This window comes from Gavia stellata, chromosome 7, assembly GCF_030936135.1.
Source record: "Gavia stellata isolate bGavSte3 chromosome 7, bGavSte3.hap2, whole genome shotgun sequence".
Taxonomy (NCBI): Eukaryota; Metazoa; Chordata; class Aves; order Gaviiformes; family Gaviidae; genus Gavia; species Gavia stellata.
Window position 1 is genome coordinate 23,880,704 of NC_082600.1, and position 27,476 is coordinate 23,908,179.

A 27,476-nucleotide genomic window follows, 5' to 3' on the forward strand; every position below is an offset into this window, starting at 1 on the left:
ATGGACCGTTAGTCTGACTCAATGGAGCATTTCTCATGAGGGCTTGATTTTGTTCACAACAATATTCTTTAGAGGTACTCAGGGGTTTGCAGTGGAGCACCACAACTTGATATTGGTGCCTGAGAAACTGTGACAGGGCTATGCACACAGTTCTTACCTTCTGGGAAGACAGTCTGCTGAACTACGGAAAGGAGCATGGTACCTGACTGAGCCATTACTGCTATCATGCCCGTATGTTAATTTTTTTAATTATTCAGTAAGCCACTCTGAAAAACAGGGAGGGAGTTCCAGGGAAGGAAACTGTAGCTATACAGTGCCTCCTGGCGAAAAGAGGAAGGGTATGAATGGCCATCTGATTCCTTCCTGGTGTCATGCCAGTCACTTCAGCAGTTTCACTTCACAGTGAATTACAAACTCTGAGAGAGATTACCTTCTTATTGGAGGCATCGGAAGTCAAGTAACACTAGCACCTCAATCAGTCTTCGTAGTTCATTCATCAGACCATGAATTATGGCTTCTGAGGGGGCAGACCCTCTTCAGTCTTGTTGGATGTGCTTTGCAGGTGGAAAACTCCAGCAAAAAGGACAGCTGAGAATGGTAAAACTTTGTAAACTATGCAGTTTTTTTGGCCGGGGCTCCAGCAGTATGCACAGTGAACAGCAGCTTCATCAGCTGGCCCACTGTAAACCAGTCACGTCCGTATACAAAGTCTGCACTCCAGAAGGGAAGTTGTTCATTACTGTAGGAAGGCAGGATTTAGAGGAATGGGATGGGAAGGTCGTCTGTACCCACTCACAAACTCCCTCCCATCAAAAGATACCAGACAGGTCTTCCCTTGTTGCTCGGGCTACTTAATAGGTGGGACTTCAGGCTGAAGGTAACGTAACAAATGTAGCCTGTAGCACAGTTACCACAGTATTGGTTGAGGAGATGTGACCTGCTATGCTTTGTGTATGCAGTCAGAATTCAGTGCTATTTTTCACTTATGCTTGAGTGGAACTTACACAGGTGACTTACTGGTGAAGATCTAAGGGATGAGCGGGGTTCCGAAGTTGTGCTGAGGACTGAGTGAAGGTGGCTGCGGTGAAGTTAACTTTGATGGAACAATACTCATAGTTGAGAAGATTCTCCTGTATTATGTGCGTCTCACAGGTTGCCATAGAAAAAGGAGATCATGGAAAAGGAAGAGAAAGCAATGAAGAGGGAAAAATGCAAGTTAAGCCAGCTGGCAGGGCTCCGACAACTTCTTGCACAGATGGGAGATCCTATTGCCACCAATTCTGCGAGGAACTGCTAAAAGCAGCAGTTTTGCAAATTGGTGACTGCCTGTGGGCCACAGCAACTCCCTCATGGAGGGTATCAGAAATTTCGTAAATTTTGCTGGCTCCCTCTTCCTATGCAGCTCTGGACTCAAGCTACCAGCCTAGGTGGTGGCACGGAGCCCAGAAGCACTCTGGGGCCTGTGGCCTACAGCAGTGGCCTCTGGGCCCGCGGGGCCTTTGTTTAACCACCTGTGAGGGAAGGCACCAGCGCTTGCCAGACCAGAAGATTACGTCCCCCTTCTCTAGGCCCAGAAAAAGTCATTTCTGCCCTGAAGTAGGAGGCTGTGGTGCGGTTTTCGATTGCCAAAGCACAAGCAGCTCCCAGGGACTGAGCCGAGGTGAGTTAACGTCTCCCCCCGTCTGACGCCGTCCGTGACCGGCAGCACGGGCCAACTCGGTCCCAGTCGTGTCCTCCTTAAAGGCTGCCGCCCCGTGGGAGCCCGCGCTCAGCCCTCAGCCAGCCGCCGGGACCCGTCCCGCCAGGGCCCGCGGACCGCCCGGCGCCTGCTGCCCGAGACGGCCCTCAGCGGCACCGCCTCGCCGCTACCCGCCTCGCGGGCGCCATGACGTCATGCGCAGGAGGGGGGGACGGGACCTCCGGCGCCGCCGGCAGAGGCTAGGCAGAGACTTCCGCCTCGGTAGGCCCGGCTGCGCGGGAGCCAGGTGCGCGACCTTGCGCAGCTACTTCCGCCTCAGTAGGTGTCATGGCGGCTGGCAGGCGCCTCACGTGACGGCGCCCGGCGCAGCGCAGTCTCGCGCGCAGCTCTCGCGGTGCCTCGCCGCCCCCCCCGCCCGCGTCCCCCTCTCGCCCTGGCCGCTCGCGCAGCTGCTCGGCTCTCGCTATATAAAGGGGCGAAGCGGGCAGAGCGGGCGGCTGGCGGCGGCGGCTGCAGCCCCAGGGCCGGCGAAGCAGGCCGGGCCAGGCCGCGGGGCTGCCCGTGAGCCGGGGCGGGACGCGCGGGCGCTGGGGGGACGCAGCCGGGCAGGTTTATTGTTTTAGGGGCGACTCCCCCCGCGGTTGGGGGCGTCCCGGGGGGCTCGGGACATGGCGAGCTCGACTAACACAAACCCCGTGGTAAGGACCGGGTCGGGGGGTGAGGGGGGCCCCGGGGGCAGCGCGGGCGGAGGGAGCCGGCGGGGCCCGCCGCCCCCTCCCCCGCACTCCCTTCCCTCCCGCCGCCCGCCTCGAGCGGCCCCGGCCCCCTCCCCCTCGGCGGGAAGGGCTGGCGGGGGGCGCGGGGCAGCCTCCCTCCCGCGGCGGGGAGCCAACTTGTGGCGCCCGGCGCCGGCCGCCTCGGCGGCGGGGAGAGAGCGGAGCCGGGGGCGGCGGGAGCGGGGCGGCGGGGGCGCGGGGCGGCGGCCCGGGGGCGGCGGGGCGGCCCGGCGGGCGGCGGAGCCCCGCGGGGGAGGCAGGGGCCGCGCCGCCGCCCGCGGGCCGGGGGTGCGGAGGGGAGGGGAGGGCTGGCGGGCGGGGGTCGCCGCCGGAGGGAGCCGCCCGGGGAAGGGGCGAAAATCCGAGGGAGCGGCGGGGGAGCGCGGGCGCTGCCGCCCGCCCCGCCGCCGTCCCGGGGCGAGGGGAAGCGGCGCCCGAGCCAGGTTTCAGTTTTGTGGTGTCGGTGGCGGCGAAGCCCGCCCGGGCTGCGCTGGAGCCATTTTATGTTGCTTTGTAAGAAGGAGGCGATGGTTGAAAAGCACTTATCCCAGCCCGGCCGGATCGGCTAAGCCGGGCGAAAGCCCTCAACTTCTCTCCGGCGAGCGAGGCAGTATTTATTTTAAAAACAGAGGAGGAGGGAAAAAAAAAAAAACAACCTCTTCCCCCCCCCCCCCTTCCCTTCTCGTGCTTTCTGCACCTTGGCGGGTGGCTCTCTGCTGCACTTGTACTCACAGAGGTTTGCAACAAGCAGTCACACAAACCTGCGCAGCCACCGAGCCCCCCCGGCCGCCGCTCTCCTCTCCGCTCCTCTCCTTTCCCCCTTGCGCGCCCCCCGGCCGCGACCCCCGCCCCGAAGCGCTGGAGGAGACAAACCCGGCGTCCCGGCGGCGGGCTCGGCCCCCTTGTTTGTGGCTCTCAGATCCATCATGGCTTCCCCCTGCCTTTCTGCCTCCCTGCTCCTTGTGTTCCTCCTCCCTGTGGCTGCCCTGTTTATATAGAGCTATTGCCGCTCTCTAATATAGACTCTGCTAGGATGGGAAGGTGCTTTCCAGCCCCACGTCACCGCCTCTCCATTTAAACACCACATCAGCCTTTAAATAGGGAGCGAGCCGCGGAGCGCCGGCTGGGAGGTGCATGCGTCCGCGGCGGAGGCTGGGAGACGGGCGGCTTGTCCCTCGGATGCCGACCGGGCTTTCGCCGGGTTTCCCTTCCCTTCCCTTCCCTTCCCTTCGCGCCGCCTGGCCCCGTCGCCGCCGGCCTCCGGAGCGGTGGTGCTTTCTGCCGCCTCGGGCGGGGGGGTGTCTCCTAGCCGGTGTAAATGGACTTTCCCTTGCTTTTATGCATTGCACAAAGACAGTTTTCATCCTCTCCTGCGCTTGAAACTGTACCTTTTTCTTCCTTTTTTTTATTTTTTTTTGGTCCCTAGCATACAGCTAGTGCATGTTCCTGTGCTCCCATAAGCTCTTCGAAGTAGATTTTCTGCTGGGTGGTGAAAATAGAGTTTAAATGGTTCTTAACCAGTACATCAAGGAGAGATGTGGTACTTATTTTATGGTGCTCTGCCAAGCTCTGACTACAGCTGTCCCCCTAAAAGCAATGTTAACATGAAAGTTTTGTCTGTGGGTCATGGGCCACAGATACTACTCAATGATTTCTGTGCGTTTCTGGTGACTAAAGTTTACAAATATTTTACTACAATCCAGGCAGAGCAAAGGTTTTAGAATTTTCACTAATACTTGGTTTAATTACAGTATTTGGTATACTGCAAAACGGTATGCAAAAGAAAATGCAAAGCATCCTAGTTTTCCTTTCCCAGTCTGAAATTTTACAGACCTGCCTGTGAGTTACTGTCATGCAATTGCAAAGTATCATCATTGCTTTGATATTTTGTCAGATTTTGTATCAGGAAATTTTAGGAAAGTAGTCAGCCATGTATGCAGGGCAGTTACTCAGTAGGATGCGTATTGAATGTGTGTGATCTTAATCTGTTGGTTGTCCTTCTGTTTATAAACTTCTGGCTTTATTTTTTGATTGCAAGAAAATGATCAGCATCTGCTTAAATCTGAACTGGTAGAAATCTGTTCTTCCTAATAAAGGACAAATATAAGACGTTAACAGTTGCACGCAGTATAAGATTTTGTGGGTAACAAAGGTAATTTATTTGTAAAAGTCCACAACAACGTAGAAAAAGCTCAAATTTTAATGCATACAATGTAGATTATGTGTTACAACTTTTTACGCACATCTTTTATGTAATTGTGACTAAAACTAGTTACCTTTACAGTGTGCTCCTGTAGCTGTCATGTAGCTAGCTTCCAGCTGTAACTGCACAGACAGCAGAAAGATCAGCGACATTTCAGGGAAAACTGCAGAAGCAACCAGGAACAAACTGCTGTCAAATGCACAAAGTGTGCCCTGATATCTCTCTCCGTAATGTGTTGGGTATTGGAAACCCAAACTGCTGAAATCTCAAGTGTTGTGATAATAGTTATAGAGATGCAGTTTTTGTACCCTTGAAACTAAAGGAATGTAGGAAGTGTAAGCCCCCAAAGGCATGTGGCATTTCTTAAAATAGCTTGCTGGTTGCTCCTCGGATTTGGAGTGTGTGTGTGTGTAGCAGTCCCACCATAGTTGGGAGTTTTCTTTACAAGATGCACAGAGAAAGTGAAATATAATCGTTTCCATATGTTCCCAGAGGGGGAAGTACTAGATTTCAGATCTTTTCTATGTGTTTGTGGTTGTATCTAATAAATCAGGAATTTTAATTGTTGTCTTTAATCTATAGCAAGTGTTTGGAATAGTGTTTATTGAAGAGTGATTTGAGTATTTTGCTCTTAAAAGAGCTTGAAGTTTACAACAAAGTACTCTTTATGAGGGAGGCACTTCAATATAAACCAGATGAAAGCATGATTATTTTAATAGCAATCTTTAAAGTTTCCATTATGTTCTCACTGCTCTCTTTGACTGAATGTGGAAATGTATTGGAAAGCTTAACTCACCTTCTGTCCCATCTTTAGACTTGTTCAGTAGTTGTATTCTAATGTTTATTTTTTGAATAAGCAGTGTATGAAAATAATTTTGTCGTTCCACTCCAGAGTCTTAGGTGGCTTGTATAAAAAGCTTGAGCATCATATAAATAATGCTTAAAGCCAACAATGCAGTGTGCTCCCTTCTAAAGAGCAGGGCTTAAGGCCGTTTTGTAATTTTACTGGATTTGCCTCTTTTGAGGTAGGGAGAGAGCGTTCTGTGATATTCTTCAAAATTCCACTATGGACAGCTTTTGGAGGCATTGCTGCTCCTGCTCTGGAAGGCGTTGCCTCTGCCTGGGCTGGCTGGATGTTCAGTAGGAGTGTACACAAGAGAATGTTTTCGACTGGACAGGATTTTTCTGAGTATTACATAAACATATATAGGTAAAATCAGACAGACACTGTTTCATTATAAGCGTGCAGACACTTTCTTCTCTGTTCCCTTCCTTCTAATCATACAGCCATGAGTGTATCATATCTTGTGATACTGTGTGATTAGAACAGCATCCAAGAATTCTGATGTACAAACTGCTTGTGGGTTTGTTAACCTGCATCCTGCTAGGCTCACTGCACCCCTGTGGTGGTGGTGTCTTTTGCGGGGCTTAGCTGCTTGCTTGGGCTGTTGGAAGTTGCACAGAAGGACACTGTGTCAATGGCAGAGTGAACATCTATGCTCTTAACCTGCCTTTCTGCTCTTCTGCTAAACTAATGCTGGACACTAGAAACCAGTATCCTGCTCTTTGAATTTGTTTTTTCCCCTTACTACATAGGGAAAAAAGGAAACATTCCCAACCAGACTGTTGGGCTGTAGGGTCAGTTTGTTGTATCTGAATGTTGGTATTTTTTCCTAGGGCTTTATAGACAGAGGAGGCTTTGTGAATAAACCTTACAAAAATGCCTGACTGTGGAGATAGGAGGAGGTAACTGCTGGTGGAAATTATTAAGACCTGTTTGTGTAAAATCTGTTTTATTAGAAAAGTGGACCTAATACATGATTTAAGGAGAGGAGGATTTGAGGAGAAAATGTAATCTCCATTCTGCAGGAATTTTGATTGTAATTTCAGACATACAGGTAGTTCTTCTGACTTAAGTAACTCACATGCCTGAGGTTAAGCTTGTTTATTTGCAGAATGTGGTTTTGGCATTAAGGAACAGTTGCTTTTACTACAATAAGGAACAATATATGGAATAGGTTAAGTAGCATTTCTGTGCTAGTTGAATCGTATAAGCTTTATGCAATTTGTTTAATTATGGGAATAGTAGGACTTAATGTTATTAAGTAGAATGTCTTTTTGCATCTGCTGTGAATTAAATCTAAGTGGAAAAATAATACTGTTAATAATGCTTGGTATTTCTAAGTTACTCACTACGCAGTAAGATACTAGCTCTCAAGAGTACTCTGGCTTTGAAAGTCTATTTCAAAGAGACATTTTCCTATAAGCACAATTAATGCTGCACTTGAAGCCTGGATGTGTGAGCATGCAGTATTGTTTTGAAAGAAAAAAATCTGCAGGTAGTCTGGTATGTTTTCTTTGGGAGAAGTTAAATTTTGGGTGTAGGTGCTGTAAATATAGTTTTCAAGGATGGCAAACTTACCCTGTTACTTGAGGCTGGAATTTTTTTTTGGAGAGACAAATGACAAAAGGATGAATACTAACATTTCAGCTACTGGATTTGCAGCAGCATGTTTTAAAGCTGAAAAGTGGAAAACTGATGAAATGTAAAATGAAGAAAAAAAAATAGGGTGCTGATAGCATGCCATTTGCCAAAATATTGATGTGTGGTCAATAATGCAGAGTGATATGTTGGGTTTTGTTGGTGGTTTTTTTTTGCTTTTCTTTTTTTCTTCCTTCCCCCCCCCTTCTTTTTGTTTGTTTGTTTGGGTTTTTTGTAAGAAAAATCGTTTGAGTATGGCCACATACAGAGTTTGTTTTAAACACTAAGGAAATAATGCACTAAGCAGCCATCAGGCTACTTAGTTCTTAGTTCCAGGCTTCCAAATAGGTTCTTTTCTCCCCTTGTAATATCAATGCATTTCTTTAAGGTTTTTGATTTTTTTTTTTTTAACATTTAAAAGCAAAGATACTCAATTTCTTTTTGTGCTTATTAGCCACTCAGCTTTTTCCTGGACTGGTAAATCCTGTGCTGCTATTCCCCCTCCATTATTCCATAACATAGGCATAACAATTCAGTGACATGTGTGCAGTGTAATCTGTAACAAATTCATCACTTCTGGAATGCATTAAGCAACTGCTTATGCATAAAATAAATGTTTCAAGTGCCTGCAGTAAATTTGTGTAGTTCCAGCACTGCTGGACTAACTGCATGTGCTTGGCGGAGGTTTTCCGTGTGTGTTGGCGGCACAGCCCTGCTGGGGTGCCAAACTCACTGCACGAGTACAGAATGATTGTTTTGCAACATCTCTGGTGTATGTGGTGTCATTTGGGATTTATTGCGTAAGGAAGTTGCGGAACAGAGTAGAGGAAGATGTCAGCTTACAGTAAGTTGCAACTAGTTTCAGATCAGTTTAAAAACTGTCTACCCCCAGCCCAAGGAACAGCCCTGGTCAGTGAATGGTTCACAGGCTGCAGATTGATCAACCCTAATTTAGAGCTCGTAGAGCTACCTTGCAGTTAGATAGCACAGATACTTAAACGCAGCCAAAATACTGTTGAGGTATGTAGAGAGGTCCAAGCTGTACTGTTTAAAAGATACAGCACATGCATAGTACAGTTCTCCTGTGGTCCTATGAATTAAACTTTGTGCTTTCATTGATAAGGTTAAGTATATATATATATATTCACTATTTAAAATTGTACCTGCATTTTAAAATTCACAAAATGGTTGAGGTTAAAAGGGACCTCTAGAGGTTATCTTGCAGTCCCCCTGCACAAGCAGGGCCACTTAGAGCTCGTTGCCTAGGACCATGTCCAGATGACTTTCCAGTATCTCCAGGGATGGAGACTCCACAGCTTCTTTTGGTAACCTAAAGTGAATTGACAATTCACTTTATCATTGACAGTTTAGGCATGAAATCAGCGTAATAGAATAATAATGTATTTGTGGTATTTCCCCCTGAAAAGTTTCTAATGTAAAAACGTAAGTACTTATTGAAAACAGAAGTCTGTCTAGCCTAATAGCCTGTCTTCAATAGTTTCTGTAAACAGATGTGTAAGGAAGAACAGGACATTCACATGAATGCTTCCAGTTTTCTGAGCCTTCAACGTTTTTCATGCCAAGATCATTCTGAGCCATATTTGGTTCCTAACAAGTTTCTTTTCTCTGTATTTATCTAAAAGTTTTGAACTTTTAACATTCTTTGACATTAATATTTTGCACACATGCAAATATTTTTGCATATTCAGTATGTACATTGGCAAGCAGGAAACCAATTTACTGAATGGAAAACAATCTCATTTTCTCTGTTTTGAATTACATTCCTCATGGCTTGAAAAGTCTTGTGCCATAGTTATGTCACAAAGATAGCAAACAGTCCCTTCCCTTTTCACCTAGTTTGAGCTGTTCTTGCTGATTTATACCTCCTTGGATATTTTAGTCACTCTGAAACATGTTGTATATTCTGTAATGCAGTTTTCAGAGGTCTTTTGTGGCAGGAAATCTTATTTTAACCTTAAAGTGGTAATTTCTTTCAGAACAATGCTGACTATTTACTTTTTTTCTTAAAGCCTAAATTGTACAGGTCTGTAATTGAAGATGTCATCAATGATGTTAGAGAAGTTTTTCTGGATGAAGGAGTGGATGAACAAGTTCTTATGGAACTCAAAACAGTAAGTTGCAACTTAAAAGGTTTTTTTAATAGACCAATACAGCAATTGGTTTTTGGCTCTGCTTACTGTTGTACACAGTAAAAATACTAATTTTTAGTTAGCTAAGCATTGTATTAATCTGCATATCTGTAGCCCCATATCATTTGAATTACACTGCCGTATAGAGAGATCTGCTCACCTTGTTTACTTTGCCTAATCTGGCATGTCAAACTTGTCATAAACTAACAGCAGGCATCTGAATTCACAGTGTTATTTCAGTCCCCGAAATGTTGTATCTTTAAAAAAGAAAGGGGAGAATATGTTTATTTTAGAGGCAGACAATTTTTAAGGTTTCTCTGCAGAAAAAATAAAAAGCCTGCTCTGCTTGTTGTTTTTGTCTTTCTGAAGAAGAGTTGCATTGTTGGATGCATTGTCAGATTTTTGCATGTATGGTTTGTGGCTTGCAGAAGTATTGGTTTTGGGGGGTGGTGTGTAATAAATTGCACTGTGTACATCACACTTCTCTGAAGCTCTCAGATTCAGAATTGTTCAATACAGCGGGTTTGAACTGTTACCAAGGGTCCCAAAGAAAGGCAGGATGTTGACCTAAGCTCTGGTGGGTCTCCTATGGCTTTCTTCAAATTCTTCTGAGTAAAAGAAGCCCTTCAAAAGGGAAGAGAAAAGGCAGAAAAAAGAAATAAAGTAAAAGGAAACTGGGAAAGTAGGTGCCTGCTTATCTCAGCTGTTGAATAAGGTATTCTTCAGAAAGCAGGACATGCCACACTCTCAGTATCTTTGAAGTATTAAAAAAATGGATGGAGTGGAAAAGGAATTTTGAGTTTGGCTAGACAGAAACAGGTGAAGACTTTTTTCCATGAAACCATGACCTGGCTTGGTGGAAATGGAGAGAGAACTATAAGAAAAGCACCTTGGTGTTTGTGTCACAGACATGTTCTGCAAATGATGTCAGAAAAGATTGAATGAGGAAAGAGAGAAGAAGGATTTGAAATCAGGAGTCCTGGGTGCCTGTAGTCTTTTTGTCTCTGATGTATTACGGAATACTTGCGTTGCTGTCTTTTTGCAAGAGCTGCTTTTTTTGCATCTGTGGCTTTTCTTGGGGGACATGTCAGCTGACAACAAGAACTGAAGGGCTGGAGAAGCTGAATTTGTTGTTGTGGTAGAAACTGTGTAAAGACATTATCTTAGGTATACTGGTAGTTTCTGTTGAAGTGTGTTATGAGGCAGTAGTCTTCAAACAGCTTTTATTGAGGAGTTCCAAGAAGAAATGGCTTGAGGAAAGCTGTAATAAAGAATTATTTTCTGTGATTAAAGAGGTAAGAAAGAAGGTAAAGAAGTGAAAACTTGAAGGCTAATTTAAAGTTACTGGTTCATCTCAATTCATGCTTCTATTAGGGTTGTTATGATTCTTCCACACTTGGAAGAAAGAAAGAATGTTAAAGCTTAAGCTTGGACTGACAATTCTTAAGGGATATTTAATTCCTCTTCTTAAAACATTACCTCTGTGGAGTTACCTCTTCAGTCTGTATTTGCCTAAGGGCTTTTTGGCTAAGTAGACTGTACAAGATAAACAGTGAAAACAAATTTGATTTTGGAGTACTGTCTTTATATTGTTACGAATCCTGCTGAGTAAAAATTGTACACCGAGATTTCTCTTTCCTTTTGCAAACTAGCTGTGGGAGAACAAGCTGATGCAGTCCAAGGCTGTAGATGGCTTCCATTCAGAAGAGCAGCAGCTTTTGTTGCAGGTGCAACAGCAGCAACAGCAGCAGCAGCAACAGCAGCATCATCACCACCACCATCACACACAACCTCAGCCGCAGCAGACTGTGCAGCAGCAGTCTCAGCCACAACAGGTCCTTATTCCAGCGTCTCAGCAAGGTCAGACTTACTCTCTAATCTCTCTGGCGAAAGACTCTCAAGTTAGACCAACTCCTTAGCATATTCTAAATCCAGGGCAGGATGTTTATCTGATGGATAACTTTGTGTCTTTATGTTAAACTTTGTCTCTTCTTGCCTCTATTTAATGGGTCAGGAGAACTGCCTTGGCAAAAAATATCTTGGTATTTGAGTTAGTCGTATTCTTCAGAAGATTTTGGAAAAGCTGAATTCTTTGTCTTCTACTCTGTAGCATGTTTTAAGAATACATGACTTTCAGATTCTGTCAAAAATCCATTAGCAGCTCTAATTTCAGTCCAATAAACATATGCAGTTGACAATTTAGTCATGAGGTAGTAATGTCATTAGGAGCAAATTAATTTAAAAAATTATATCATTGTTTAGCAAAAGTGGATGCTAGGACGTGAAAAATACTTGTAGAACAGTCTGAGTATATGTAGGAAATGTTTTTTCATGTTAGAACAAGTTTCAAGAGAAAAGCATAATGGCTGGGTATTTTTGTGGTCTTAAAAGATCGCACACTGTGTAGCTATATTTTAGCTAGCCATTACAGTATTGTTTCTTGTAATTATTGTCTTGTGTCTTCTCCATTAATAATTTAAGGGAAACATTTTCACCAATTACAATTTCATTTGAAAACTAGGATAAATACTACTGTATTTTACTGCATATATGCTGTGTAAACAAATCTGCCACCTGTGAAATGCTTGGGTTGAGTTTTCAATGTGCTATTAAAATTGTGGCATAAAATATTTATCTGTGGTAGCCAGTCACAGACTTCAGTCTTTTTATCAGATTTCATGGATCAGAACCTATGTTGTCATAGGCACAAAAGATAGCTATGACTTGATCCACCACTCCCCACCCCCCTAAAAAAAACCCCAAACCCAACCATTATATATTCAAAACAGAAGGGAACTAGTGTGACAAGAACCTGCTGTTGGGGCTTTTTTTTTTCTTGGTGTGTTTTTTCTGGGTTTTATTTGGTTTGGTTTTTTTCTTTGTGTAGTACTTTGTATTTTGCCTGGACATAAATCAGTTTCGACTGTTGGGATAAAATTCATTTTGAGATTAAGACCCCTAAATACACGTGACTTCAAATGATCCGGATGTCTTAGCTTAAGTTACAGTCAGCAGAGCCTGGAAAGTCTGCTCACCAAGACCTCTAGTGGCTCCTTAGCTGAATAGCTGTGACTCTATTGACGAGTTTCCCTCCACTAATATGGAGGTCCCGCTCCTCCCGTTTGTGTCTTAGGGTAGAATAAGATTCTGCCTATAGTAATACACTTAAAACTGATTTATTGTTGCCCAGTGTTGTGGCTTATGACCAAATGACAATATGGAGGCTAAATGAAATTAGGGTATCAAGGCACTTTAATGACAGACATGCAGTTTTATGAATTACTTGACTTCCCTGTTCTGTGGGGGAGATGGTGTAATAGTTCCTTGCACAACCTGGTGCAGTCCCAGGGAGAGATCAGGATGATCAGCATGGTGATTCCTCCTGTCCTGTGTGTGGGCCTGGCATAGGGTCACGAGATTTTCTTGAGCTCTTTTGCCCTCCCTGCTTTCCCTGAAAGTTCAAGATACAGCCTGAGATCTTGGTGCAAGGTTGTGGGGCTTCCCTCCCCCGAATCTTTTCCAGAAACTCTGTTATCACCAGTATTCTTAAGTGACCTTAGTTATAGGGTTGGATGGAGAATACCTTGTTGATGATTAGTTTGTTGCAAATTGCTCTGTCATTTTTCCAATTTACTGTCACTGATATTAGCGCTGACAACCTGCTTGTTCTATAGACTTGGACACTTTTGCACTTCTAGATGATCAACAGGTTGTTTGCATAGTTCAGCTATCTATTTCCTTCAGCATACCAAAACTATTTTGTTATTTGGAACAGGTGGTTGATAATATTTCATCTGTTTCATTAGAAAGACAGTGAAGATCATGAGCTTATGCTAACAGCTATGCTAACTAGACCTAACTCAAGCTAATTGCTGCATTCTGTTAACATACTCTTCATCTTGCAGTAATCCTTGCTTAAGTCTGTTTTAAGAGTTAACCACTGTCAATTGATGTTTTTGGAGAACTCTGATACTGGACATCATCAACATTTCACTAATACCTTTAATTTCAGAAATGTATTTTAAATCTTGCTTTACCTAGGGGTCAGAATAGGTTACTGAAGCCCTTGAAATAAGATCTGTAAAGCCAAAAGAGCCATATGTCCTCTCAGAGCCGCTGTTGTATATTGTCTTGAGAGTAAAACTTAATAAGATCAGATTGCTCAGTAGCTGTTTTTTTTAATGAAGTTCAGCTGATGTTTGAGTGATGTTCTAAGTTATTCTGGCTTAGATGTTATTTTGGGCAGACTGTGTAGTTTTCATGAAATGCTATTTTTTTGTTTCTAGCACCTCAGCAGCAGGTTATTGTGCCAGATTCCAAGCTGATACCACACATGAATGCATCAGGCATGGTAAGAAAAACAGAAGTTTGTACATGCAAACACTGTTACTATGTAAGTTGTTTTGATTAACTAGTAAACACAAATCTGTTATTAGTCATCAGATGTTTAAAAGTAATTTAGGGGACACTGGTGAAGCTGTCTGCCATCCTTCTGAGTTTTGCTGCTGCACTGACAGTCTAGGAACAGTAATCCAGGACTTCAGTTTTGATAACAAATGTAGAACTTACCTTGATCTTCTGCTTTAAATGTGTTTAACCAAAACTTTTTTAAAATCAGAAATTGGAGTACTGTTGGTATGAATCTGCATGGTGATGTGCTCATCATATACCAACACAACACTACTAACTGATGCAAGCACACTGTATTTGCTAGATGCAGGAAAAAACACTAACCATTCTGAAACTTAAGCTTATATTAAATGAGAGATTATTTAGCAATTCACATCAGTGTTTTCTGGTCACATTAGTTTGTTTCACTAATTTTGTAATAGCATATAAAACCGAGTCTGGTCATCTACCCTTTTCTTGCAGTTTTTATCTCTAGAGGTTAATTTTGGTTATCTTATCTTGCTTTAAATGCCCTGGCTTAATGAAAAGAAAAATTGCTTGCAAAGCTATGAAAACAACATCTAATACAAGTTAAATATGTGTATTAAGACCAGAATTCATTACATTCTTTCCACTTCTATGGAAAAGGCACATGAAACAAAGTTTCATGATTAGTCAAAGCTGCAGCAGCTTGCTTAGCCTTCACTTCTCCGTTACCTGCTGACCTTACTATAGAAGAGAACCTGAACTTCGTTACTCAAATAGCATGATTTACCCAGAGACCGAGAGGACGTTAACATCTATCTTTTCCTTACATGTTTTACAACCATTTGTAACTTCCCAAGTCCAACAGTTAAACATTTTTTTTTCTGTCTCATTCAGTTAGATCTTGTTGATGGGTATTGCAAAAATGAGTATGTCATGCTTTTAAAACTCTGCTGCTGTCAAAATGTAGATGAATTGTATACTGCAGAAGACTACTGTTCAGTAAATAGTTACAGAATTGATTTGGAATTTTTGTGTGTGTTTATTAGAAACATTTAAGTTGGTATTAAAGAATAGATCTGACAGACCTTGAATATCTTGGAACGCAGAGAGTAATGAGAGTTTATTCATCTGCCTTTGTCTGTGACATGAGGATGCAGACGAGTGCTTTTCAGTTTTGCTTGGTGATCTCTAATTTTGGCAGTTGTAACTACTATATTGACCAGCCAATATGGGGAGATCATATTTCTTATAAACAGGAAGCATGTGCTCTACCCAGTAATAAAGTTCAAATCCTTTCAGTAGCAAAGAGTAATTGGCTATGGTTCCTTTATAGTGGGGAAAGGGAGGCTTTTCCATAGGCAGCCGAAGTTAGACCCTTGAAATGGAGAGGCCTCTGGAGAAGTCCATCTCCCTCTGCGAGTTAAGGACTTAATGCAGATTTTTGTGTTTGGCGCACTTATCGTTTTGTTGGAATTCAGTTTCCTTGTAAGTTCAGATCATTACCCATTGAGAGTCTTCAGCTTTTTCTTCTAACCAGCTGTCTTGAGAGAAAAAAATTAGTCATTCTGTGAACAGTCTGTATACTGCATGCGTATATTCACTCAAAAGAGCTGTGTTATTCAGGACTCGAAATGCAGATCATTTACAGAATGAAGAAAAGTGCAAACCAGATTACTACTCCTTGTGAAAACAAGACAGGCGAACATGATCATTGCTTCAGTACCTTATGTTTCTTCAGATTTGTAGGCCCATATCTTTAGCGGTTTTGAAAAAGTGTAAGTAAAAGTCCCACGAGCAATGGAGTGTTGTACTCTACTAGTAGATCAGCAGAGAAGGCAGAAGAGAAAAAAAATCTGCTGAGCTTGCAGATAAAGAAAAGAAGGTTATCAGAAGTAGTCAACACGGATTCACCAAGGGGAAGTCATGTCTGACCAATCTGATAGCCTTTTGTGATGGTATGACTGGATGGATAGATGAGGGAAGGGCAGTAGATGTTGTCTATCTTGACTTCAGCAAGGCTTTCGACACCGTCTCCCACATCATCTTCATAGGCAAGCTTAGGAAGTGTGGGTTAGATGAACGGACAACGGGGGGTGGATTGAAAACTGTCTGGTAGATAGAGCTCAGAGGGTTGTGATCAGTGGCACAGAGTCTAATTGGAGGTCTGTAACAAGTGGTGTTCTCCAGGGATCAGTGCTGGGTCCAGTCCTGTTCAATATATTCATCAGTGACCTGGATGAAGGGATGGAGTGTGCCCTCAGCAAGTTTGCTGATGACACAAAACCGGGAGGAGTGGCGGACACACCCGAAGGCTGCACTGCCATTCAGTGTGACCTGGACAGGCTGGAGAGTTGGGCAGAGAGGAACCTTATGAAATTCAACAAAGGCAAGTGTAGGGTAGTGCACCTGGGGTGGAATAAGCCCATGCATCAGTATGGGTTAGGGGCTGACCTGCTGGAGAGCAGCTCTGTGGAAAGGGACCTGGGAGTGCTGGTGGACAACAGGATGACCATGAGCCACCAATGTGCCCTTGTGGCCAAGAAGGCCAATGGCACCCTGGGGTGCATCAAGAAGAGTGTGGCTAGCAGGTCAAGGGAGGTTATCTTCCCCCTCTACTCTGCCCTGGTGAGGCCGCATCTGGAGTACTGTGTCCAGCTCTGGGCTCCCCGGTTCAGGAAGGACAGGGAGCTGCTGGAGAGGGTACAGCAAAGGGCTACAAAGATGATTAGGGGACAGGAACATCTTTCTTATGAGGAAAGGCTGAGGGACTTGGGTCTTTTTAGTCTGGAGAAGAGAAGACTGAGGGGGGATCTTACTAATGCTTACAAACACTTGAGGGGTGGGTGCCAGGAGGATGGGGCCAGTCTTTTTTCAGTGATGCCCAGTGGCAGCACAAGAGGTAATGGGCACAGACTTGGTCATAGGAAGTTCCACCTGAACGTGAGGAGGAAATTCTTTACTGTGAGGGAGGTAGAGCACTGGAACAAGCTGCCCAGAGAGGTTGTGGAGTCTCCTTCTCTGGAGACATTCAAAACTCTCCTGGATGCATTCCTGTGCAACCTGCTCTAGGTGAACCTGCTCTGGTGGGGGGGTTAGACTAGATGATCTCCAGAGGTCCCTTCCAACCCTTATCATTCTGTGATTCTGTGAAACCAAGAAACCATGTGGAGCTGAGTTAAGGTGTGATTTTTAGTGATTGTTGCTTCAGTCTTCCTATTAAGTAAAAAGGAAAATAATTTTTATATGTAGTATAATGTACAGTTGATTAATGACTGCATTTCAATAGCTGCAGAAACTTTTGTGCAAACATTGTAAACAGCAATAAAAAGGTACATGTTTTCAGGCAGTATGTTGTGAGATGAAACACTGGCAATAACATCTGTGGTTTAAAAGCTTTTCTTGTATTTCAGAGTGCTGCAGCCACTGCAGCTACATTGGCTCTCCCTGCTGGTGTTACTCCTGTTCAGCAGATACTTACAAATTCAGGTAACTGTCTTAATATTGAGATCAAACAATGGTTTTGAGGGTGCTTGGGATGGAGAATTTCTGGGGTTTACTCCCTCCTATATATTGTTAAAAAGCAGAACCTGGGAATCCGCCCTTACAAGGTAATGCAGTCTTTTCAGTAGACTCCTGGACTCTTCTGCTCACTGACTTGCTAGTTTTACGAACCTTGTGGTTCTGACCTAAACAGTGGTGTGGGTTAGATGCTGTGCCAGTTTTCTCCATTTTTGTATTTCTCCAAATTTTTAGAGAAGCATGTGAAGCAAGAAGACAGGTGTTGCTGTCTTTCCCCTTTGTGTATTTCTGAGCTTTGTGATGCATGATCTGAGCACAGATACTAGTCTGGTTATAAAGGAGCAGGATCACTTAATCTGTGACTTCAGATGGGGAATGTCTTAAGGTTTCTCATACCTGCTAAGCACACAGTGGAATTTCTAATTTTGCTAGCAATGCTATTTGTATTTTAGATTTATCATTTTTAAATACTGTCATGCTGTACATTTAGAATATAATTATATGTTACTTTTATGAACAGCATATCTGATGCTTCATATACTTTTGTATTATGTTGATTTTATAAGCTTGATTCTAGATCTGTTCTGTGTGGAGAATAAAGGAAGATCTGAGAAAGCTCGTTTTCTAGGATCAGTTGCTGCTTTTGCCAGAGTAATTCATCTAGTCTTCTCAGAATCACCTGGGACTTAACCTCCCTGCTTTAAACATTTGAATGTTTAATGGATATGTAGTTGAAATGAAATTTAAATGTGTAGCTGTTCTAGAAATTAAAATCTTTCCAATTTTTAAGGAAGCACATCTATGTTTGACATAGCATAGAATAATCTGTGTCTCACATTTATTACTTTTGTTATGGTCATAATTTGTTTTTTTCAGTTACAAATATTTGTAGTATGTTTTCTTAAACAAGGGGCTAGGGTAGTCACTTATTTAAGATATACTTAGTTATTTCAGTAAATAGGGTTTTGCATTTTCCTGGGGAGAGAGAACAGGAAATAAAATCAGTCTTTGAGGGAAATGTATGAAGTTCAGGATTATCTAATTTAATTTCTTCTTCTCCATCTTTCTGATTAGAAATGTGAAAAACTAATGTTGGAATATATCTTAGCACTTGCTTTTCAGAGTTGGAGGCCATCTCCAATGGTGTGTGAGTCTTAGATGTATTTTGTGAAGTGACGAAAGGTATAAAATGATAAAGCTATAGGATAATAAAAGAAAATCGAGTACAGTCATTATGGGAACAGAAAGGAGAGGTGGATAAAAATTGTAAGGATAGATTTTTTCAAAAAGGCAACTGCATGATAACGTTGCAAAGAAAGTTATGCATAGAGGAATTTCTTGTAATGTGGTAAGAGGAGGGAAAAGAATCTGAGGAAGGGACATCATCTGACAGGACCCTGGAAATACCACAGTGTTAGCAGTGGGTAGAATTTTTGTGGTGTGAATACCTGTATTCCTGTTTTGGTATGTGTTCATTTGTGTTTCTGTCTGTAAAATCTATCTTTTGAAACATGAGGTATGTTTTTAAGTGAGAGCTAATATTTAAAATACTGTGCTGTGTTAAACGATTAGACTTTGGCTTGCATGTGTAAATTTATTTTTGGATTGCATCTCTCATGATTATATTTTGGTGGTAAACAACCCTATTAGTTCTTTGTTTCTGACACAGCTGCTATAGCATAGTATCTTTTCACCGGTGAAAGCGAAACATAAATGCTCTCCTTTAATTGTCATTGGTGTTCTTCCAGAAAACAACCTTCTAAACTAAGATAATTTTAAAAGTGAATTTCTGCATTTGATTTAATTTGGTATTCATTTTATTACAGGCCAGATCCTCCAAGTAGTTAGAACTGCAAATGGAGCTCAGTATATCATTCAACCACAGCAGCCAGTTGTTCTACAGCAGCAGGTCATACCGCAAATGCAGCCTGGTGGAGTACAAGCACCTGTTATACAGCAGGTAAAGAAAAATTTTTGAATAGGTACACTTGAAAGAAAAAACATTATAGTAATTACTAAAGAGGCTTGCATTTTTGTGAGCGAATTGAAATAGAACACAAAGTCAGAAATGTTATATTAAAAAAAAAGAAGAAAAAAGAGCATTGTGTTAAGGAGTATGTTTCTTAAAAATGAACAATTTTGAAGTGTTGTTTTCAATGTCACTTTTATTCTTGTCAGATTCTGACTGGCTGCAGTTTAAAATTTCTTTTGTGTGTCCCTGATGACAATTATTATATTATGTCCATAATTCTAGTCTACATCCTTTTAAAAATGTGTTTATTGGTTAAAATGATTCTCTGTCACGTAACATATAGAAGAAAATACCTAGAACAAACACACACCCCCCGCCCAGTTATTTTATTTAGTGTATACAGTATGTTTTATGAGAATTTTTGTTCAGCTACAAGGTCAAATGTGTCCAGACTGTGTAAGAATTGAATTTAGCATTGTGTCAGAGTTCTGCAGTTTAAGCACGAATAACAATTTGTAGAGAATTTAAAGCTAAATGTTTTATAGAGAAGGTTTAAAAATAATCTTTTTACGTGAATTTAGACATTCCTCTGCTGTGCTTGGAACTCGGGTGTGGCAGTAGTGCTAGTGTTTTAGAATGGAAAGACAGTAGGTTTTCTTAAATTTAGCAATGCAAAATGCAGAAAATGAACACCGACTAGTGAGAGAAGATACGTTATTGAAGATTAAATTATGTATCTGATACAGGCTGGAATAGTTATAACTCTTGCTTCTTTAATTAGTGCAAGTCAGATTGATATGCTCTAATTGTTTTCTGTGAGTAAGTGATGTGGTAGATTGTTATGTTAGCAGCCAAAGTATTTGCAGTGATATTCCATCAGGTTTTGGCTCCTATCCCTGGAGGGATTTCCCAGCAGACAGGAGTGATTATTCAGCCTCAGCAGATCCTGTTCACAGGAAATAAAACACAAGTCATACCTACAACAGTGGCTGCCCCTACACCAGCTCAAGCACAGATTCCTGCAGCCGGTCAGCAGCAACCTCAACAACAACAGGCACAACCTCAAGCACCACTTGTTCTGCAAGTTGATGGAGCAGGGGACACATCGTCTGAAGAAGAAGAAGATGAGGAAGAAGACTATGATGATGATGAAGAGGAAGACAAAGAAAAAGATGGGGGTGAAGATGGCCAAGTTGAAGAGGTAAACTTAACATTATTTCAGAAGACTGGAGCATGCTTGTGTTTCATTCTAATTTTTTGCAATACTTGAAAGAAAACTCTATGCTTCAAATAATATTATATTCCAGTAATTTTGAGACTAAAACTTTTATCCTTGTAGTTCAATTTCTTTATTTCCCATATTGAAGTTGTGGAAACTGTGTCTATTAGCAGAGCACCTTGAAATGGAGCTGGGAAAGGCAGGGAACACAGCAAACACTGTTAATTGTTGTGAATGCCCTTTTAAAAACTTCAGCTGTAATATTTCTGATGTTATGGAGAGGTCAGCAATGAAATTATGAAACCTTCATAAGCAAACAGAAATAGTCAACTCCACTTGGGACTGAGTGCATACAAAAGCAAGGTGTTAGGAAGACTGACAAAAAGGAGAGCATATATTTAGTTCACTGAGGGGAGCAATAGGTGTGGTCTGACCTTTATCTCGCTGATACTCTGTTGCTTTCTGTTACACTACAACAAGCCTGAGAACTCAAATTTGATTATAAAGCACCTTCTAGAAACACATCTGACCTTGATTTAACAAAATCAGGAGATAGGAGCAGGAGTGAATATTGTTGCATTCTTAACAATATGTGCTTAATTTAGACTTTGAATTTGCTTGGTTTTGGACTTGAGCCAGTGGTTCTTAGTAAGTTTTGAGGTGTTGCTTCAAAAAGCACCACAGGAATAAGAAATGAAGAAAAAAAAAAAAGGGGGCGGGGGAGGGATACTAATAAGCTAAAAGTACTGTTATTTCAATCTCTGACAGGAAACTCGGTGCTCCCTAAACCTACCCCTAAAATGCATTTTGAACTGTCAGATCACTTCCACAATTCTCTGCAGCCTTTCCAGTTATTTTAAGATTCCTTTTAAAATGCCTATATGAGGAGCATATGTAGCATTTCACAGTGTATCACCCATGCAGTATATGCAGGTAAAATTTCTAATTTTTATCAAGGAGTTAAATCATGTTTTCTGTAGTACATCTACAGTGGTGTCTAACAGTAGTTTTCTGTTGCAACTGACAGGTTGGGTTCACATCACTTTTCCATTATATTGATCAGCATTGGTGTCAGTTTGAATGTTTTAATAGTTGCCTTATTAAGTATAGGTCATCATGCTTAAATACTAAGTGTTCTTTAATAGTGCCCTAATGCTAGCATTCTCATGGAATTTTTTTTATATGCCAAGACTTTGTTATCAGCATGCCAGAGATCTCCTGTTATTTCTGCTACCTTTGATCATCAGCAGTTACTTAATGAGTGGACCAGTTCCTTAAAGCTTTTGAAGTAACGTAAAATATATCATTACTTTGGAAGGAATTAGTACAACTTTTTCTTCTCTTACTAGCATCTCCCCCATTTAGCTTATATTTAGGAGTGGGTGGGAAGATGAGGATCATACATAAGACTTCACAAAAGTTGTTTTGTGTTTATTAGAGGTTGTTTTAGCTTTTGAAATGTTTGTTATTTACACGAGGTTAAAAAAAACCAACCCAGATCTCTGCTGGAACAGAGTGTTAGCAGAAAGAGGAAGAAAGGAAAAGTAATTTTTAAGGGACATGAAAAGACATTCTAGAAGGTCTGGAGAAGCTATTTTGTATGTATCAATGAAAGATCATCTTAAAGCATCTTTTTTTTCCCCCTGCAAAAACTTTCTGCATGTGTTGAGGTCTGTTTCTGTTTGTGGTACATCCAACATGAGTAAGTCATGGAGTTTCTATTTTTAATGGCACATAGAGAGTGATGTGACTAACGTCACCTTTGTACTGCTTAGATGCTTTAGAAAAATGAAAATCTGCATGATGTTAATTTATTTGTAAAGACATTCTGCAAGTGCTGGAACATTTACAGTAAAGGATAGAATGGTTGCGGTGACAAAAGGCTGCAGCGCCCAGAATCTGGCCTCTTACAGCATAACTTTTTGCATGTATTTCTTTCAGGAGCCTCTTAACAGTGAAGATGATGTGAGTGATGAGGAAGGACAAGAACTGTTCGATACGGAAAATGTTGTTGTGTGCCAGTATGATAAGGTAATCTCTATAGAACAGAATCCAAGAATTCTTTCTCTGTTCTTCTTCCTATCTTTTAAGTAATATCTTTATGACTGTTAAGTACAGGTAGATCTGTAAAGATTATAATGTGAATGGTAATATAAGAATTAGCTATTGTTTGTTTTCAAAACAAGTTTGTGAGACATTTTTGTACTAAACTTGGTAATGAGTAAAGCTTAGAAAAATTTGGCTGCATTTTCTTTTTCTTCATCATGTCTTTTTGTGACCTTTAGCAAAAGGTCAGTCCTCTGGGCTCAGGAGAAGTGAACTATTATAAGTAAGTTTGTGCATTTGTTGTGGCCATGAATGGAAGAAGTTAGTCATTATGATGTTACACTTGTGGAAGACAAGTTCCTTGATCACTAAAAATATCTCTTCTTGATTGAATAGAGGAATATTAGAGGAGAAGGTTCTTTCTGTGCTGTACATTCTTTACTGAAATGGCAATGTGGTATGCTTTTGCTTATTTTGCTTTAAATTCTGCTGAACTGTCTTTCCTCCTCTATATTGACTAATTTCTTCTTGCATATTTGCCCTTGGAATATGCAAGGATTCATCCATGTCTGAATTATTTTAAATATGTCTAGAGGATATCAGACACCTTTTTACTGAGGTAGTATGCAGAAAGTTTTATTAAATGTGGATTTTCTTTCTTTTCCTATGCTAGATTAATTGGACTATGATGAATAAGGATCCTTTTTAAAGCAGAAAAAAGCTGTAAGCTTTTTTCTAACTGAGAATGGCTTGGTTAGAAGATCTTCAGTTATGCCCAGACTCTGCTTAGGCTTGTCATCAGATTCAACAGAGAATTTAAGATAGAGGAAAGTGGTATCAGTATCTACATCCCAGCCATCTGTCTCCTCCAGACTGTAATCCAGAACTGTTATTTTTTGAGGCAGTTCATGAGAGTAGTGAGGGATCTCAGAATAGCAGTCAGAAAAGCTTGTTGGGAGCTGCTAAAGCTGAGCAACAGGAACTTAAAAGTTAAGAATATGAACTGAGTAGGGAACGATGTCCATTATTAACCTCTAGTGCCACATGCTCTGAAAGGGCTTCATCACTTATCAAATAATCATTGTTCAGTTTGTCTCTATAAAATACACAGGATCAACTCAGTTGTTCTGAGCAGAGTTTCCTCTTGCACAGTGTCCTGCATCAGCTGATGGTGGGTGCCTCTGGAACAATGAGACGAGGGCAAACAGGTAGCGATGCTCATGTAAAGCATTTTTACCATCCTTCTGTGAACTGTCTCTTGAGGGAGAGATAGTGGCTTTGTATGAAATGGCCAGCAGAGGATTTTTTCCTTAATTTGTCAGAAATTAATTTGATTTTTTTTTAATCCTTGTAAACTTTGTCTTATGACAAGAAGTTTCATAAATGAATTACGTGCTGCGTGGAGAATTACCTAGTTTTTAACCCATTAGTTTCGTATGATACCTCCTAGTTCTTTATATAGACAAGTGTTTCCTCTTTGCTTTTTTGGTGCCTTTTATGATATTGCAGACCATCATAACCCTCCTCAGTCATCTCTTTGAAATCAGAGCTCTACTTTACTCAGTTGTTATTTGTACAGCTGTCCAAACATTTGATTATTCTTACCTTCATTCTCCAGATCTGTTTTATTCTTCTGTATCTTATTTGATATGGGTAGGTAAGGTTGAGGGAGGATCAGAGCTATTCATAACACAGGTGAACCTTCAATTTATTAAGTGGTGTAGCAATATTCTGCAATAGTTCATGTGTCCTTTCGACCCCACTGAATATAGAGTTGATGTTCTCATGGAAAAGTCTTAAAACATTGGGATCTCATTCCTGACTTGTCATTGTCAACTCAAACCCATCATTTTTTCTATCCATGCAAGTTGGAATTGTTTTTTCCATTATTACTACCTTCATATACATTGAATGCCACCATTGTATTATTACACAATGAGTTAGGGCAGTAACATCATTCTGCAGCTCTTCAGTAACTATTCTTTTCGTATCATCAGTGATGTTTTGTTATTTTCCAGTTCATAAGTGAATTCTTAAACCATGCAGACTCCAGCCAGCACAAATCTCTTCTTGAATGATCCCATTTCACTGTAAAACCAGTGTTTTTACCCTTGTTTTCCAATCTTTATTCAGTTATTTATTCATCTGAGGACCTTCCTTCTTTCCTTATGGCAGCTCAAATGCTTCTGATGAGGGATTTTTGTTGAGTGCCATTCAGAAGGGCAAGCAGAGTATATAAGCCAGAGTATATAAGCCAATTTATTTGCTGTTACCACTGGCTTCTTAGCTTAAGGTGAGCACAGACCAAACAGTAGTACTATTAATTGATTGAGTGCTATGGTTATACCTGTTCTGGTGCTGCTTTACTGTTTGTTTCTACAGCACTAATAGCAGATGATGAGACTTCCTGTCCTTGATGGAAATTGAAAAATTGCAATGGGGTTTCCTTATTTTTATGCCTTTTGTAAAATTTTCTTAACTTTTGTAGATCACCTAATTAAATTTTTGTTTTATATGCAAAAGTTTATGATAATCTTTTCTCTTTTGGACAGCATTTCAGCTTTTTGAAAGATATTTGCTTTCTTTGAATATCTTGTTGTCCTGCTACTTAATTGTACTGGGGGTCTTTTGCTTTTTCTTATGCCCTTTTTGATAGGTGGCAGGTATTCATCTGCTCTGTGCTTTACAGTATATGGTGGTCTTTTTTTTTTTTTTTGTAGTTTTAAATTAAACATAACAACATAAATGTAGTTAAACAGTGTTCTAGGGGATTTATTGACTTATTACCCCTGGGAAAATGTTCATTTTACGTAGTTGCTGTTAGTTCTGGTGATATTTTCTAACTTAAACCCTGCACAGTGTCTTGAACCAAGAAAAGGATTTTGTGTTTTGTGGGTTCCTGACTTAGCTTCTTCATGAAGTAGGACTTGATTGTATAGTATCTAAAACAGCCTCAATGCTGCACCTTGATGTTTACGTAGGAGGCATAAGATAATTGCAGTCTCCCAACACTACAACTATTTGTTGTCCTTGTATCTTCTCTGATCTCCTTCACCACATTGGTCAACCTGCTTCCTGTAGTCAGGTAGTATTTGTTTGGGAGTGTGCATAAAGAAAGAAGAGTTACTTCTGTACGGAATATTTTTACAAATAGCATATGAATAAAACTGTTGTTTTATTCTTTGTCTTATCCTGTGTCAAGAGGAATACCCATTATAACCTGAAGATCCTTTACGTCACAGCCTTCCATAATAGGGACTCCCTGGGGATCAAGAGTGGAATTAATGTCTTCATTTTTTTTTTTTTAATGCTGTCCTAGTATTTCTTGGGTTGTTGCAAATAGCTGGACTGATCTCCCAGCTTACTCTTACAAATTACTTTTAAACAAAGCCTTAAAAGGGCTAATATTTTAACTGGGAAGACTGTAGGTTAAAGTTGAAGCTTCATGCCATCATCCCCAATACTGGCGATGTTACTTTCCTCACTTGACAATTTACGATGAGCATTGGAATGTAAATCGTATACAATGACTCTCCGTTGAGGAGAAGTTATAGAACATAAGACTAGTACATGTATTTTATATGAGCTTGTGCGTTTTGTACCGTAGAGATTTTCAGACTGAAAACCTTGTAAATGATCCACTTGCCTTTTAATCAAAACTTAACTTTTGGAAACCTGGAGTCAAATTCTAATATTAGAAGTAGAAAGTTGAATAGGCCTGCTATCTATCTATACGTAACATAATCAAACTAGTGTTCATGCAGAATGGAGTTTAGACAAGAGGTGCAAATAATAAAACTTAGTGTTTGATACTTTCAGGGCTGGTTTAAAAAGTTAGTCTTTCTATTACAGTGGGGTTGAAATGGGAATTTCTGGCTTTCAAGTGGAGTTTTGTGGCTGTCATAATCAAATATAATTTAATGAAATTAAAGCAGCACAGGTGGATATATCTCTCTTCTTCCTTTCCAACCACCTCTAAAAATATGCTGTATGCTTTGGATTTTGGAATGCCTCTGCTTGCATGGTTTTGTGACAGTTGCTGTCCCTGGTTTAAAAAATGAAAACAGAAAATACTGCTATATGTATAATTAGTTTTTGTTTTTCATAGCTAAATGCAGAAGTGATTTTCAAGATATTTGTAGTAATTTAGCAATGTATGTCTAATAGTTACTTTCATTTTTTTCTTGCCCTTATAATTTATTTATGCATTATTACCTATTTCTGATGCAGAGTAATAGTTCAACATTCTTCCCTATTTTTAGATTCATAGAAGTAAAAACAAATGGAAATTTCATCTCAAAGATGGCATCATGAATCTTAATGGAAGAGATTATGTATTTTCCAAAGCCATTGGGGATGCAGAATGGTGAAGTTTTAAAAGACAAAACAAAGGAAAAAAACTCTGTAAAAGGAAAAAAAATCAAAAGAAGGAGAGGTTGAGACTTGGATGTATACTCCAATCAAAATGTGTATCTGCACATCAGAAATAAACAATAAACAGAAGTATTGGAACAAAGGTAGAATGTGGCAACAAAGACACTACTTCAGATGAGCAAGCCATGGACTGTAGCAGCTATAGCATTGTCTGGGAGCTGGTTTTGTGTGTTAGGAATACCTTAATTATCAATTCTACATACAGGTACCTACAGCTGGTATTTAGCATGTAAGGCTTTGTTCCCCCCCCTTCTTCCCTTGATTTAAGATTTTAAAATACTTCTTCCACTGATTGAAGGAACTCTTCCCTTTGATGGATTATTAATCTGAAAATGCTTATTGTGTGTACAAATCTTTGCTTTGAACACTTCCTTTTGGTAGTGAGGATGGTCAGAATGTTACTTAAACTGCGTGCAAGCTTTGTACAGAAGGGTAAGAATTAAGGTGTTAAAATTTAAATAACTTGTATAAGGAAAATATTTTTAATTCTGATATGCTCATTAATTATTATATCTGTTTGTTATTTTCAATTCAGTTCCCCATAAATAGGTTGTTGTTCCTAGCAGTTACAAAATGGTAAAATGATCATTTATATTTCA

At 40.9% G+C, this 27,476-nt stretch overlaps 1 protein-coding gene across 1 annotated transcript; it reads left to right on the forward strand.

Annotated features, from left to right (window-relative positions):
* The first annotated feature begins 2,338 nt into the window (after positions 1-2,338).
* GTF2A1 (general transcription factor IIA subunit 1) lies at positions 2,339-27,445 on the forward strand. Its single transcript, XM_059819610.1, has 9 exons — positions 2,339-2,397; positions 9,191-9,292; positions 10,963-11,170; positions 13,597-13,661; positions 17,098-17,173; positions 19,033-19,166; positions 20,059-20,379; positions 22,339-22,428; positions 26,706-27,445. The coding sequence occupies exons 1-9, from the start codon at positions 2,368-2,370 to the stop codon at positions 26,811-26,813; spliced, it is 1,134 nt and encodes a 377-aa protein (XP_059675593.1). The 5' UTR covers positions 2,339-2,367; the 3' UTR covers positions 26,814-27,445.
* Positions 27,446-27,476: the final 31 nt, after the last annotated feature.